This window comes from Diaphorina citri, unplaced genomic scaffold (assembly GCF_000475195.1).
Source record: "Diaphorina citri unplaced genomic scaffold, Diaci psyllid genome assembly version 1.1 scaffold1597, whole genome shotgun sequence".
Classification (NCBI taxonomy): domain Eukaryota; kingdom Metazoa; phylum Arthropoda; class Insecta; order Hemiptera; family Psyllidae; genus Diaphorina; species Diaphorina citri.
The window spans coordinates 29,567-43,477 of NW_007379023.1; the positions used below are offsets into that span (position 1 = coordinate 29,567).

The following is a 13,911-nucleotide window of genomic DNA, read 5'->3' on the forward strand; positions in this document are numbered from 1 at the left end:
AAAAGTGACAGTGCTTCATTTTGAGTAGGTATTTTGTTATTAAGATATTTTGAGAAAAAACAAGCTGGGTCCGTCCCTCCGGGAATTTTTTAGCCCGTAGTTTATTCGATCATGGTTAAAGAATACCTTTGTACCTACCTAATTTGTTTAATATCCAGTTTATGATCATTATTGATTTGATTTTTTGATTTTACTTTCATGTAATGATTTAAAATCAAGACTAGAGCCCGTTCTCCCTTTATTCCCAATATAATGTTTAAGTCACCCATCCATTTATTGGCCTTTCTCGGCGTAGCTTAACATAGGTGACGCTAAAACCGGTCTTAAATGATCGACTGAAGTGTTACCTAAAACTTTCTCGCTTTGAGTTCATAGGTCGTCGCGAAAAATTTCAAGATTAGAGCTCATTTGTGTGAGAAAATGTGAAAAAAAAAAATCCCAAAAACAAAATCATTGAATAGGTACACAAAACGTTAAAAGGTGAAAAACATAAATTAAAAGAGATATCACAACACATTCAATATGGGTTAAATAATTAAATGAGATTAATTGAAAATCATAAAAAAAAATATTTCAATTAAAATAAATTAAATCAAGGTGCCTAGGCTACCTACTTACATGATATGATAAACAAAGCGGGGTATGTGCAAAGCAGCAAGGATTAAAAAAATAAATTGACCTACCTAATTGTCAAGTGTGACTTTTTTTTCTAGGTCTCATTATCTATTAAATACTTGGAATGGAAATTAAAATAAACAAAAAGGCAGAATTTGTTTGCTGATATAATGAGAGTGCTTCTTAAAAGTTTCTTTTCCTTTGGAATATGGCACACTTAAGTTTGTACTGTAACCATTTTTTGATATTTGAAGCTATGTTTAAAGTATTAAAAAATATTCATCAGTACCTGTTTGAAAAGGACCTAATAAGGAATCCATGTTCCAATCATAAAAAGTGCACAGATCTACTAAGAACTATCCCTAACTGTAGTATACAAAAAAATCCTGATTTAAAACCTGCAAGGTTACCTACTTTACAAGAGGCAGTGAGGTTCCATTCTTTGATCAAAGGTTGGTAAACCATTCTTCAGATTACTTGGTACCTGTAGAACCAAACCCTCCAGCTCCCCGTTCTGTGTTATTCAAATTGGTAACTTCCTGAAGGACAGGGTATTCAATACGCTGACAGATAAGTTGGGCAATACGGTCACCTTTGTTCACTTTGAAGTCTTGATCAGAATGATTGAACAGAACTACACCTACATTGCCTCGGTAATCTTCATCAATGACACCAGCACCAACATCAATGTGATTCTTCCATGCTAGACCAGAGCGACCAGTGAGTACCAAAGTTATGACTTTAATAACACAAAGAAACTGCATTTACAATTTATCTGATTCACAGAAGCCATCAGTAATAACTCGGTGGTAACTATATTCGGATCTGATACATTTACAATTTCTTATCTGATTCACAGAAGCCATCAGTAATAACTCGGTGGTAACTATATTCGGATCTGATCTGGTACAACTCGTATCCTGCCAATCATTATTTATCTGATTCACAGAAGCCATCAGTAATAACTCGGTGGTAACTATATTCGGATCTGATCTGGTACAACTCGTATCCTGCCAATCATTCCTGACGTCCAAAGCTAAACATCTCATGCTGAACGTACGTAATACCCATGTAATTTTAGTTATTAATGCCAGTGAGTTCTCTTATGCTCTTAAGAGCCTTCAGCATACGGCCACAGAAGTGGGTCAGTCTAATTAGATTTTTGCACGCCAACCTCATTGGTGTAGTGCCAATCATTCCTGACGTCCAAAGCTAAACATCTCATGCTGAACGTACGTAATACCCATGTAATTTTAGTTATTAATATATTAATGCCAGTGAGTGCTCTTATGCTCTTAAGAGCCTTCAGCATACGGCCACAGAAGTGGGTCATTCTAATTAGATTTTTACACGCCAACCTCATTGGTGTAGTGGTTAGCGCGGACTTGCGGAGGTCTTCAGTTTTGAGGTTTGGTGGTTCGAGTCCAAGGTAAATGATAAAATTTATTGTGGTGTATTCAGTGTAGAACGACATCGAACAATAGGCCGGTTTAGGCCTTTGTGGGCTCTGTAAGGGATCTTTTTCCGAATGTCCCGCCATTCCCAGACCTAATAGTAATGAAACAAACGAAAAGAAATAATAATAATAGTGCTTATTTATACTGCTCGCATAGGACTGAAAAGTCCCTTTACTCCCTGAACCCCTGTCAGATCAAGCTAAAGGAAATAATAATAATAGTGCTTATTTATACTGCTCGCAAAGGACTGAAAAGTCCCTTTACTCCAGCAGTAGGCTACTACTATTATTGTGGTACGACAAAACTTTCGTTTTCACTGTTTCTGAGTTCCCTCTATCAATCCACACTACCCATTACCTACTTATTTATTTTTTTCCCTTTCTTGTTTTCTACAGAATTTTCTGCAGAGCAAAGTCCTGTGGTGAAACACCAGATCAAGACGTGTGTAGAGTTATCCTATCAAATCCTGTACAAAGTGAAACAGGATAAACACTTGCAGTTCTTACAGAGGGAAGGCATTTATGAAGCTCTGGTCTTGCAACTTAAAACATCGAGTAAGTATCCATGAACCCATGAGAACGTCTAATGAACCAAAAATATCAAGTAAGAAAAGTAAAAAAAAAAGAAAAAATCATAAAGCCAGCAGCAAAAGCATATTGAATGTACCAGTTCCCAATGGCTGAAATCAAGCAACGCTGCGCTTGGTTTGGTATCTAGATGGATGACCATATGGCAATCACGTGCTGCTGACTTTTTCCGGCTCAAATTCAGGTTGGGTGAATGTGATCAGACAGGTGCTCTGCAGATAGCTTGTCAGCAAATGCCAGGTAAACTCCCGTTACTAAAGACTTTAAAGTGACGTGAACCCCTGACTTAAAACATCGAGTAAGTATCCATGAACCCATGAGAACGTCTAATGAACCAAAAATATCAAGGAAGAAACATAAAAAAAGAGAAAATCTCATAAAGCCAGCAGCAAAAGCATATTGACTGTACCAGTTCCCAATGGCTGAAATCGAGCAACGCTGCACTTGGTTGGTATCTAGATGGATGACCATATGGCAATCACGTGCTGCTGACTTTTTCCGGCTCAAATTCAGGTTGGGTGAATGTGATCAGACAGCCTAAGCCAACTAGGCTGGCATAACATCATTAAGTAGGTACTGTAGGTAGTGAACTATGTACCTACATAAATATTTATAGATGTGTATGTATTTTGACAAGTAACTTTCTTTTAAAGTGTATTTATTTCAATAGCCATATTATTTTTATTTTTGTTATCCATTAATAAAGTTTTGTTTATTTTTTTGACTTGACATTTACTTCTATGGAATTTGTATATAGCATCTTTACAGCAACCCTTTCTAGCTTTCACCCCCTTGGATCTTATTGGACTTTTATACCAAGCAGACCTCACGAGGATGAGTCAACCCCGAAATACCTAAATCTATGATTAAAAAAGAAGAAGAAAAAGTAAACTGTTTTCCCTTAAGGGTAAATTCCCATCTAGCATTGATTGGTATGTACCTGCCTAATAATGTTTCATGGGAAAAAGTAAAGAAAATGACAAAAATAAAAAATATGTTTTTGTAGAAAAACAAGGAACATTGAACATTTTATTTGTTTCTAAAAAAGAGAAAAAACAAAATCATTGAATAGGTACACAAAACGTTAAAAGGTGAAAAACATAAATTAAAAGAGATATCACAACACATTCAATATGGGTTAAATAATTAAATGAGATTAATTGAAAATCATAAAAAAAAAGATTTGAACTCTAGCTTTAGCCGGGCCAAAACCAGCCCGTGCCCTCCCCCGGCAGACAAGATGAAATCCCCTGGCCAGTCGCCGAGAAATACAGGGGTGGATGTGAGGAGTGTTACCCCGGTCGTGGAGGTGGAGAGTCATGTTGGATCCACCCTGAATAATTTGGTGGGCGAGCGATTGCTTCAGTTGAGACATTGTGGAGGTAAGTAAATCTTCTTCGTCTTAGTCCTAGCCATTTCCTACAGGGTCGGCGCGGCATTAGGTAAGTAAATACCTTTAGAAGTTTAATGCTAGCCACTCACGCTCAGATCAGCGGAACGTATGTGGCGGAACAAGCTTCAGTCCGCGATCTGGTAGACTTAAGTCTGACGGACCTAGATCTGGGTGTCTGATAGACTTAGGTCTGACGGACCTAGGTCTGGGTGTCTGATAGACTTAGGTCTGACGGACCTAGGTCTGGGTGTGTCAGACGGTCTGATCGTCAGTGGCGGGCATAAATGAGGAACTGTACTGAGCTCTTATCGTCCCGAAATCGAAGAGAGAAGGATAGTGGTCCCTTAAGAACTGGTGCATTTAGCATACTATCGACGCTCCCCAGGTTGTGGGTACCTACTGTGGGATGAAATTGAGATTTTGTAAAGTGTTAGGTTAGGTCATATAGCAGCCCGGCATATTAAATGTTAAAATTTCTTATCTGATTGGTCAGCTCCCATGGCGTAGTGGTCACTGCGCTCGCCTTGCACGCGGGAGACCCGGGTTCGATTCCCGGCGGGGTCAAGAAACTGATCAAATTATATTTTTAAAAGTTAGAACTTGGGCATACATTTATTTATTTACTTAACATCGTGTGGAATAGTCTAGCATTGTAGGGACCACTTATCAGATGGGTGATGTTGTCTCAGGGCACTATTCTAAGTAGATACCAGGTTTCTAGTCTCTATTTTCTGTAACATGAGTTTAATGTTTTATTCTTAGCTGCCTTTTCTTTAATGCTATAATTTGGATTCTTGTGTTTTTTAGACGAAACAGACATTCCTACACACATAGATATCCTTCAATTATTAAAACTACTAGTTACCGAAATATCCAACCAGGTAAGACTCTATTTTGTATTTAATTTTATTTATTTACAATCCCTACTTATCGTAGGCTCGTAATTTTATTTTATGTTCTCAGAAATTACCTACCTACCAGGGCAGGGAGGAAAAATCTACCAAGTATACGTACGAGCTTTTTTTCTAATGGAAAAACTCAATTGATTGCTACGCCGATGAAGGTATCAACTGTTTTGTTGGAACATTTTTCGTATTTTCCAATAACTATAACGTTTACGAAATTTTCCAAGAAAAAAAAGTGACCTCTAAGGCATTTTGGTACTTATTTGTTTAACAGCCTTTTATTTCAGGATCATTTAACTTAATATTGTGTGTATGTTTTGGGTTTGTTTCAGTTTAGAACAAAATCCTACAACGGGGTACTGCTGAGTATAGCCCATTTGATTTTGCAAATATTCCACCAAAAAGTTACCATACCGGAAAACACGTAAGTTAAATTTAACATAAATATACATATGGAAATGTATATTTACATATGGAAATGTATATCCCTAATCTACCGAGAAAGGCCGCTGTTGCTCATTTTCGACTGCTCACTGGGCATGACTGTTTGGCTGAACATCTCCACCGCTTTGCCGGCCCGTTGATTGGCCACAGAGGTAATCGGGACTGGAGACCGCGGTAAAAATTTGAATTTGAAAAGTTTTTTGATTTCATTCATTTTTTCATTTTGGATTTTTGGCACTTTAGGATAAAAAATTTGGAAAATTTATTGAACATACAGACATACATCACTTTCCAAGTTTCCGTTAATACTCAAAAGCTAGTTAAAGTTCCAACCTTTATTATACCTAATACTATCAAATATCTATATCTTCATATATTGCTCCCCACAAGTGGTACCCTTTGTCATCTTGGCAGCCTGCTGGTGAGCAGGAAGGCGGCTGTTCCAGCATTTCTCTCTTTACGTCTGACTGTAACAACAACGCTTGAGTTTCATGTGGGACATGAATCCTACCGTAAGAGCGATTCTGGTGAAATTGATTCTGTACGCAAAAGGTTAAATATTATATAAATTTATTTTTTGAAGAAAAACGTTTTTTGGCTCTCCTGAAAAAAAAACATGGTTTGTGGGTTGGTTAGTCCTAAATTTTGGACAAAAAAAGCTTCCTTTTGTAGCGGTTTAATGGAAGGAACCCGTCCGTCCATTCTCTCAGAGGTCTCTCCGTCCCGAAATCTAAGAGAAGAAGCACAGGATTCCTAAAGCCAGCCGTTCCCAGAGCGAACCTTATCAGTTGAGGGTGAAGTTCGCCTCAGGCGGGAATCAAGCCAGTGGCGGCATTACCAGTGTAAATTGATGAAAATTAATAGTAAAGGAGGCACTTTTAGTAATGCTATGATACCAACAAAAATTGTGAAAAGGCTCTCCGCTTTACCACAAAGATTCATGATTTTGATATTTCACCAGGAAACTCTCGGAAATGTTCCTATACTTTGTGAGTCCCTTATATCCCTTCGTTTTTTTCAGGTGAGGAAGCTACTGGCGAATCGCGAGAGACTTCTGCTGGAAATCGGTCGCATGGTGCGACTCGGCCGTCTGCTCAAGACAAGACTGCGTGAGCCTTTGTCGTCAGAAACCACGTGAGTAACCGAGAGATCCATAGTTGTTCGTCCTAAAAGGACTCATGGTAACCGAGATCCATAAATTTCTTCCTTCTGTTGTTTGACCTAAAAAGACACAAACATGGTTTCGGCTGAGTACTGCTGAGGATACCCTGGGCAGTACCGCGGATGTTTTCGGAGCCACCAAACAGCTGGGGCAGAAAATTATGAACATAGGTGAGGAAAGTTAAGGTGGCATACAGAGTGCTTTTTTTATTTTTTTATGACGTCAAAGGAAACCCTTGGCACTGTGTTAACCCTCAGTGGTAAAACCGACCATTAATGTCACTGTACATACTGCTAAGGTTGTTAGTAAGGGGAAACCCTCCATTCGGCTACAAACTACCCGCCTGAAAAGTCCTTGACTTGTTTATTCTCAGGCGAGACCATCACACAAAGACTGAACAATCTGAGCGGTCAGGACCAGAAGGATACCAAGGATAGACTGGAAAGACTAATGCATGTAACCAGAGCGGGGTGCAATGCGACCGTAACATCCTGAAACAAGGCAATTGGATATCAATTAATCTATGTGTTACTCTGCCCAAATGCTCATTTACTTGGTCATGGCTAGCCTAAATTTTGCCATCACACTGTTTTTGGACTGTCTGACAGACCTAAGTCTGGAACGCATATGGGGAGAAAGCTTCTGACTTGGGTATCCCAGATGGTCTGAGCATGAGTGGATGGGTAAAGGCCAGGGACACCATGTGCTACTATTTCAAGGTACACCTAACCTCACAAAAACACGTTTTAGTAATTAGTTGAGGGTGTAGTAGTAATGGCAATGAACTAATGATGTTGCATGATGAAACATTCACAGTGTATTCCATAGAATAAAACTTACCAGGGGGTAATTCAATGGAAATGTCAGTCTTGATCAACTCCTTCCCTCGGGCAGGTACAACATAATCGTAAGCACTCCTCAGATCGTATCCAGCCGCTTTATCGGATCCTTTGTGGGGAGCAAAAGCATTTTCGGACACTTTGGAGAACTTGAGAACAGCAGTTTCGTTTGCGACAGCCATCATTCTTTTGTTGAAATGTCAGTCTTGATCAACTCCTTCCCTCGGGCAGGCACAACATAATCGTAAGCACTCCTCAGATCGTATCCAGCCGCTTTATCCGATCCCTTGTGGGGAGCAAAAGCATTTTCGGACACTTTGGAGAACTTGAGAACAGCAGTTTCGTTTGCGACAGCCATCATTCTTTTGTAAAGGAAATTGAACACGAGGAAACTTATTGAGAACCGGGAACTCTTCTTCATTCAACTGAGTTCGTTGACACTGAGAATGAGAACAATGTTTTATAAGCGGTTCGGTTAACCGAATTACCGCTCGAGTTTAAAATTTCAAGAGGGGAACGATCTTTTCATTCACAACAATGTTTTATAAGCGGTTCGGTTAACCGAATTACCGCTCGAGTTTAAAATTTCAAGAGGGGAACGATCTTTTCATTCACAAAAACCGCCGGGAAAAATCTTTGTTAGATTTTGAAATATTTGAATTTTTGCCGCTCAAATTCGGCCCGTTGATTGGCCACAGAGGTAATCGGGACTGGAGACCGCGGTAAAAATTTGAATTTGAAAAGTTTTTTGATTTAAATCATTTTGGCATTTTTGGCACTTTAGGATAAAAAATTTGGAAAATCAAAATTTGTGGATTTTGAACTGTAGATTTTCATTGAAGTGCAGTTATTTCGTTCTTAATGAGTACCTACTCATCTACTTATCTTCTCCATCGATTTGTAACTTGATCTTCATCACAAAGTCATTGTAATCAAGTGTAAAACCAAAACTTTGATATCCCATTCTTGGTGAGTTATAGGTAAGTTTACTGGTAATGATAAAATCAAATCCTTCTATAGTCCACATTTATTTTTTATTACCGCACTTCTTTTCTTTATCAACAACTGCCAGACAGTATTGCTCTTGACATAATCCAGATGATAATTTATTGTTAGTTCATTTATCTATCAGATACCTAATGTATTTATTTTTGCAGAGCCAAAGTGTTCCAAAGACACCCCTTACCCAGTATGAACCAGAACATCTTTCCTCCACCCAAGAAGCCTCGGCTAGACATTCAGTATGGAGGCTCGTCACAAGTCCCTGCCACTACCTACTTTTACAACTCCCTTACCAAAAGCGTCGCCTACTTCAGAGCCTGCATCTTCTTTTTCAAAAACCACGCCCACTTTTTCGGAAGACCAATCCACATTCTCTCTCGATCCTCCTTCTTTCTCAGAGTCTCTCACCTCTTTCTCACTAACTCCTCCTTCTTTTCCCCCGCCCACTTACACAACCCCTCCTTTCCCGACCCCTCCGGCTTTCTCCAAGCCGGATGATGACAACTTATTCATTGAAGCAGCTGATGAATTTGACAAGCTGATTGCATTGTCCCAGGCTATACCTACTTCCAATGTTATCATCCACCCTACAGGCCATCAGCAGAATTCTGAAATTGTGAGTGTTTTTTTTTACTATTAGGCACCTTTCTTAAATTCTTTTGATTTGATAGATCTTCATTTACTTATACAAGAAAATAGAGAAACAATTAAAAAATGTATTTAACAAACTGATCTAATTAGGTACAGAGTTGCCATATGACACAGCATAAAATTAGTCTTTTGTCTTTTGACGTTGTTCTTTTTTCTTCTCTGATAGAAATTGAGGGCCAGTTCAAGTTGAAAAGTCCACACAACACATGAAATTTGATCATAAAAAATAACGGTGAGTTATAGGTAAGTTTACTGGTAATGATAAAGAAAATCAAATCCTTCTAAAGTCCACATTTATTTTTTATTACCGCACTTCTTTTCTTTATCAACAACTGCCAGACAGTATTGCTCTTGACATAATCCAGATGATAATTTATTGTTAGTTCCTTTATCTATCAGATACCTAATGTCTTTATTTTTGCAGAGCCAAAGTGTTCTGTCCCTCACCCAGTATGAACCAGAACATCTTTCCTCCACCCAAGAAGCCTCGGCTAGACATTCAGTATGGAGGCTCGTCACAAGTCCCTGCCACTCGTACCTGTGAGTGATCTAGTCAGGTAAATGTACTTTCGTACTTTCCCCACTTAGCATGCATATAAATATCTAAGGTACTTACCATAATTTTCCTACTTAACACACAGGTAAATATCCATACAGCTCTTTTCGCACAATGGACTTCCCACTTGGGGCCATATTTATGAACAGCACACAGGGTTATAAACGCCACAAATGCCATAGAGGGAACTGTAACTGCTAAGTTCTTATCGTCCCAAAATCAAAGAGAGAAGGAAGACAGGATAGGAGAAAGCCTGCCGTTCCGAGAACGAACATTGCCCGTTGAGGATAAAATCCGCCTCGGGTGGGAATCGAACTCACGACCTAGTGCTTACAAGACAGACGTGCTACCTTCCAAGCCAACTAGACTGACTGATATAGCCCTCTTTAGTCTCTTTCATTCAGCTTAGTCCTTTTTGCTTTCCAGAGATAATGCTGTCGTAAGCAAATTGGAAAGTGTCTCAACAAACACCAATGAAACAGGCATTCCTACACACATAGATATCCTTCAATCATTAAAACTACTAGTTACCGAAATATCCAACCAGGTAAGACTCTGTTTTGGATTTAATTTTATTTATTTACAATCCCTACTTATCGCGTAGGCTCGTAATTTTATTTTATGTTCTCAGAAATTACCTACCTACCAGGGCAGGGGGGGAAAATCTACCAAGTATACGTACGAGCTTTTTTTCTAATGGAAAAACTCAATTGATTGCTATGCCGATGAAGGTATCAACTGTTTTGTTATGGTCGCTACTCGATTAAAGTAGCTACTCAATTGTCCTGGCGAGGCTGAGTGCACCCCGAACTTTAAGCACAGAGCCGAAAAAACTTCGACCTCGTCAGAAATCGAACCCGGGACCTCCGGCGTGCTATCCACTCGGTCATAAAAGTTGTGAAGCTCTCCACTGCACTATAAATATTTAATACATTTTTTGAATAGATTGATCGATTTGTTTCCACCCTGAATAATTTGGTGGGCGAGCGATTGCTTCAGTTTAGACATTGTGGAGGTAAGTAAATCTTCTTCGTCTTAGTCCTAACCTTTTCCTATAGGGTGGGCGCGGTGTTAGGTAAGTAAATACCTTTAGAAATTTAATGCCAGCCACTCACGCTCGGACTGTCTGACAGTACGTATGTGGCGGAAAAAGCTTCAGTCCGCGATCTGATAGACTTAGGTCTGACGGACCTAGGTCTGGGTGTCTGATAGACTTAGGTCTGACGGACCTAGGTCTGGGTGTCTGATAGACTTAGGTCTGACAGACCTAGGTCTGGGTGTGTCAGACGGTCTGATCGTCAGTGGCGGGCATAATGGAGGAAACTGTACTGAGCTCTTATCGTCCCGAAATCGAAGAGAGAAGGATAGTGGTCCCTTAAGAACTGGTGCATTTAACATACTATCGACGCTTCTCAGGTTGTGGGTACCTACTGTGGGATGAAATTGAGATTTTGTAAAGTGTTAGGTCATATAGCAGCGCGGCATATTAAAAAAATTTCTTATCTGATTGGTCAGCTCCCATGGCGTAGTGGTCACTGCGCTCGCCTTGCACGCGGGAGACTCGGGTTCGATTCCCGGCAAGGTCAAGAAACTGGTATCATGCAAATGATTGATTCCGTGACTGGCTGTTGCGGGGCCCACTCAGCCTCGTGAGGAAAATGAGTAGCTATGACATAAAAATGATAGATCTTGCTTAATTTACTTATACAAGAAAACAGAGAAACAATTAAAAAATGTATTTAACAAACTGATCTAAATAGGTACCTACAGAGTTGCCATATGACACAGCATAAAATTAGTCTTTTGACATTGTTCTTTTTTCTTCTCTGATAGAAATTGAGGGCCAGTTCAAGTTGAAAAGTCCACACAACACATGAAATTTGATCATAAAAAATAATTTTTAAGTTAGTAGGTAGTTATGTAACTCATAATTAGATCTATGTTTTCTGCTTAATTTCAGAAACCATTCCCAACCAAGCTGTCCACTTTGCATTTTCCCGACTCACCGAAGAGTTCCAAAACCAGTCACCCACATCCTGGCAGTGCATCTGGCAGTAAATTATTTCAGAAGAGCAAATCATTCAACCTGGATCAAATTGCAAATAACTTTGAAAATAGGGTAAGTAATACCCACAAAATTTATCAAATTATATTTTTAAAAGCTAGAACTTTCAAGGGTATACATTTATTTATTTATTTACTTAAGTAACATTGTGTGGAATGGTCTAGCATTGTAGGGACCACTTATCAGATGGGTGATATTGTCTCAGGGCACCATTCTAAGTAGATAGGTACCAGGTTTCTGGTCTCTATTTTCTGTAACATGAGTTTAATGTTTTATTCTTAGCTGCCTTTTCTTTAATGCTATAATTTGGATTCTTTCAAATTATATTTTTAAAAGCTAGAACTTTCAAGGGTATACATTTATTTATTTACTTAACATTGTGTGGAATGGTCTAGCATTGTAGGGACCACTTATCAGATGGGTGATATTGTCTCAGGGCACTATTCTAAGTAGATACCAGGTTTCTGGTCTCTATTTTCTGTAACATGAGTTTAATGTTTTATTCTTAGCTGCCTTTTCTTTAATGCTATAATTTGGATTCTTGTGTTTTTTAGAGTAATGTCCTGTGTTCAAATGGGGTCAATATGATATCTGAGACAAGTATCAAACAGAGTGAACTGTACAAAACTAAATGTGGAGAGGTAAGAAATGAGTGAAATTATTTTATAACTCGTTATGTAAGATGGGTATCTGAAAAGTTTCTTAAGCTGTTCTTGGAGCTTTTAGGAGTATCCTTCAGGTGTTGAAAGCTTGCAGATATACCTTCATGCTCCATCCCTCTTTCTGAAATATGCAATAAAGACATCCATCATTGTGGTCTGGTAAATTGACAATATCTGTTAAAATAAAAGAAATCATTAGTACTACCTATGAAATAGTTTTTTTCCCCCCGAAAATAAGGTTTGACCATTAAAATTTCTCATGTTTCTAGAACGAAATTCTTCAGAAGCAGATCAAAAACCTCACAACCAATTTACATGACAGCAAATGTCGACTACGTCGTCTGAAAAGTTTCTTAAGCTGTTCTTGGAGCTTTTAGGAGTATCCTTCAGGTGTTGAAAGCTTGCGGATATACCTTCATGCTCCAACCCTCTTTCTGAAATAGGCAATAAAGACATCCATTGTGGTCTGGTAAATTGACAATATCTGTTAAAATAAAATAAATCATTAGTACTACCTATGAAATGGTTTTTTTCCTCGAAAATAAGGTTTGACCATTATAATTTCTCATGTTTCTAGAACGAAATTCTTCAGAAGCAGATCAAAAACCTCACAACCAATTTACATGACAGCAAATGTCGACTACGTCAAGCGATGCTGGAGAAGGATAAAGAGAAGAATTTGCTCAAGGAGGAAATGAATCAGAAAATGGAGGAGTTGAAAGCAGAATTGGACAGACTTAACACCGAACTCATGTTCCAGGTAAAAAGACTCGTGGTCTGTGTCGTAGCATGTCCATCCTATAGTATGATCATCTGATAAGTAGATGACAGGAAACCCAATACTTCCCATTTAGGAAAGCAACCCGAGGCACTTCTCTTTGGTATACTAAAAGCTCGTATTTTAGCAACCTCCGTGGCCGAGTGGGTAGCAAGCTTGCACACCCGAGGTCACAAATATCGATCCCCACTTAATATATCAGTCTAAATTTCATGACTTGGACTCGAACCACCAACCTGCTACATTAGACTCGTGGTCTGTGTCGTAGCATGTCCATCCTATAGTATGATCATCAGATAAGTAGATGACAGGAAACCCAATACTTCCCATTTAGGAAAGCAACCCAAGGCACTTCTCTTTGGTATCTCGTATTTTAGCAACCTCCGTGGCCGAGTGGGTAGTAAGCTTGCACACCCGAGGTCACAAATATCGATCCCCACTTAATATATCAGTCTAAATTTCATGACTTGGACTCGAACCACCAACCTGCAGATTCAAAGTCCGCCGTGTTAACCACTACCCACTACAGCACTGAGGTTGGCAAGGAAATGTATAGAGTTGAGAGAAAAAGGATGGACGGAATAATTTTCAATGATTTTTTTTTTTTTTTTTTTTTTTTTTACGCGAAATTTCGTGGGCGGACAAAGAATACTTTCACAAAGGATCAAACTTTCTCATTAAAGTTCATGAAGAATCTAGGGAAATTCAAATCGGCGAAACCTAAGGATAATACCCGGCGTAGAGGCTGATCGATTTCAATGTAGGACAACCAGACCGGCCTGCTGGCCAAATATA

General features: G+C 39.0%; 2 protein-coding genes across 6 annotated transcripts in view; one reads left to right on the forward strand and one right to left on the reverse strand.

Annotated features, from left to right (window-relative positions):
• Positions 1 to 511: 511 nt before the first annotated feature.
• LOC103516550 (deoxyuridine 5'-triphosphate nucleotidohydrolase) lies at positions 512 to 8,042 on the reverse strand. 5 transcript variants are annotated; one of them, XM_008481522.3, is made up of 5 exons: positions 7,938 to 8,042; positions 7,728 to 7,849; positions 7,404 to 7,551; positions 7,025 to 7,054; positions 512 to 1,324 (listed from the first exon to the last, which is right to left on the reverse strand). In XM_008481522.3, exons 2-5 carry the CDS (start codon positions 7,821 to 7,823, stop codon positions 1,089 to 1,091), a joined length of 510 nt encoding a protein of 169 aa, XP_008479744.2. In that variant the 5' UTR covers positions 7,824 to 7,849; positions 7,938 to 8,042; the 3' UTR covers positions 512 to 1,088. The 5 variants fall into 5 exon arrangements, with proteins under 5 accessions (XP_008479744.2, XP_026684716.1, XP_017302595.1 ...); XM_026828915.1 differs by lacking the exon at positions 7,938 to 8,042 and having other exon boundaries at positions 512 to 1,321; positions 7,022 to 7,054; positions 7,728 to 7,931; XM_017447106.2 differs by lacking the exon at positions 7,938 to 8,042 and having other exon boundaries at positions 7,404 to 7,532; positions 7,709 to 7,931.
• The window catches only part of LOC103516555, a 16,143-nt gene continuing 7,097 nt past the window's right edge, over positions 4,866 to 13,911 (forward strand). Inside the window, exons 1-2 of the mRNA XM_026828914.1 lie at positions 4,866 to 4,933; positions 5,290 to 5,381. The gene's annotated coding sequence lies outside the window, so the exon portion shown is untranslated. The remainder of the gene's footprint in view (positions 4,934 to 5,289; positions 5,382 to 13,911) is intronic.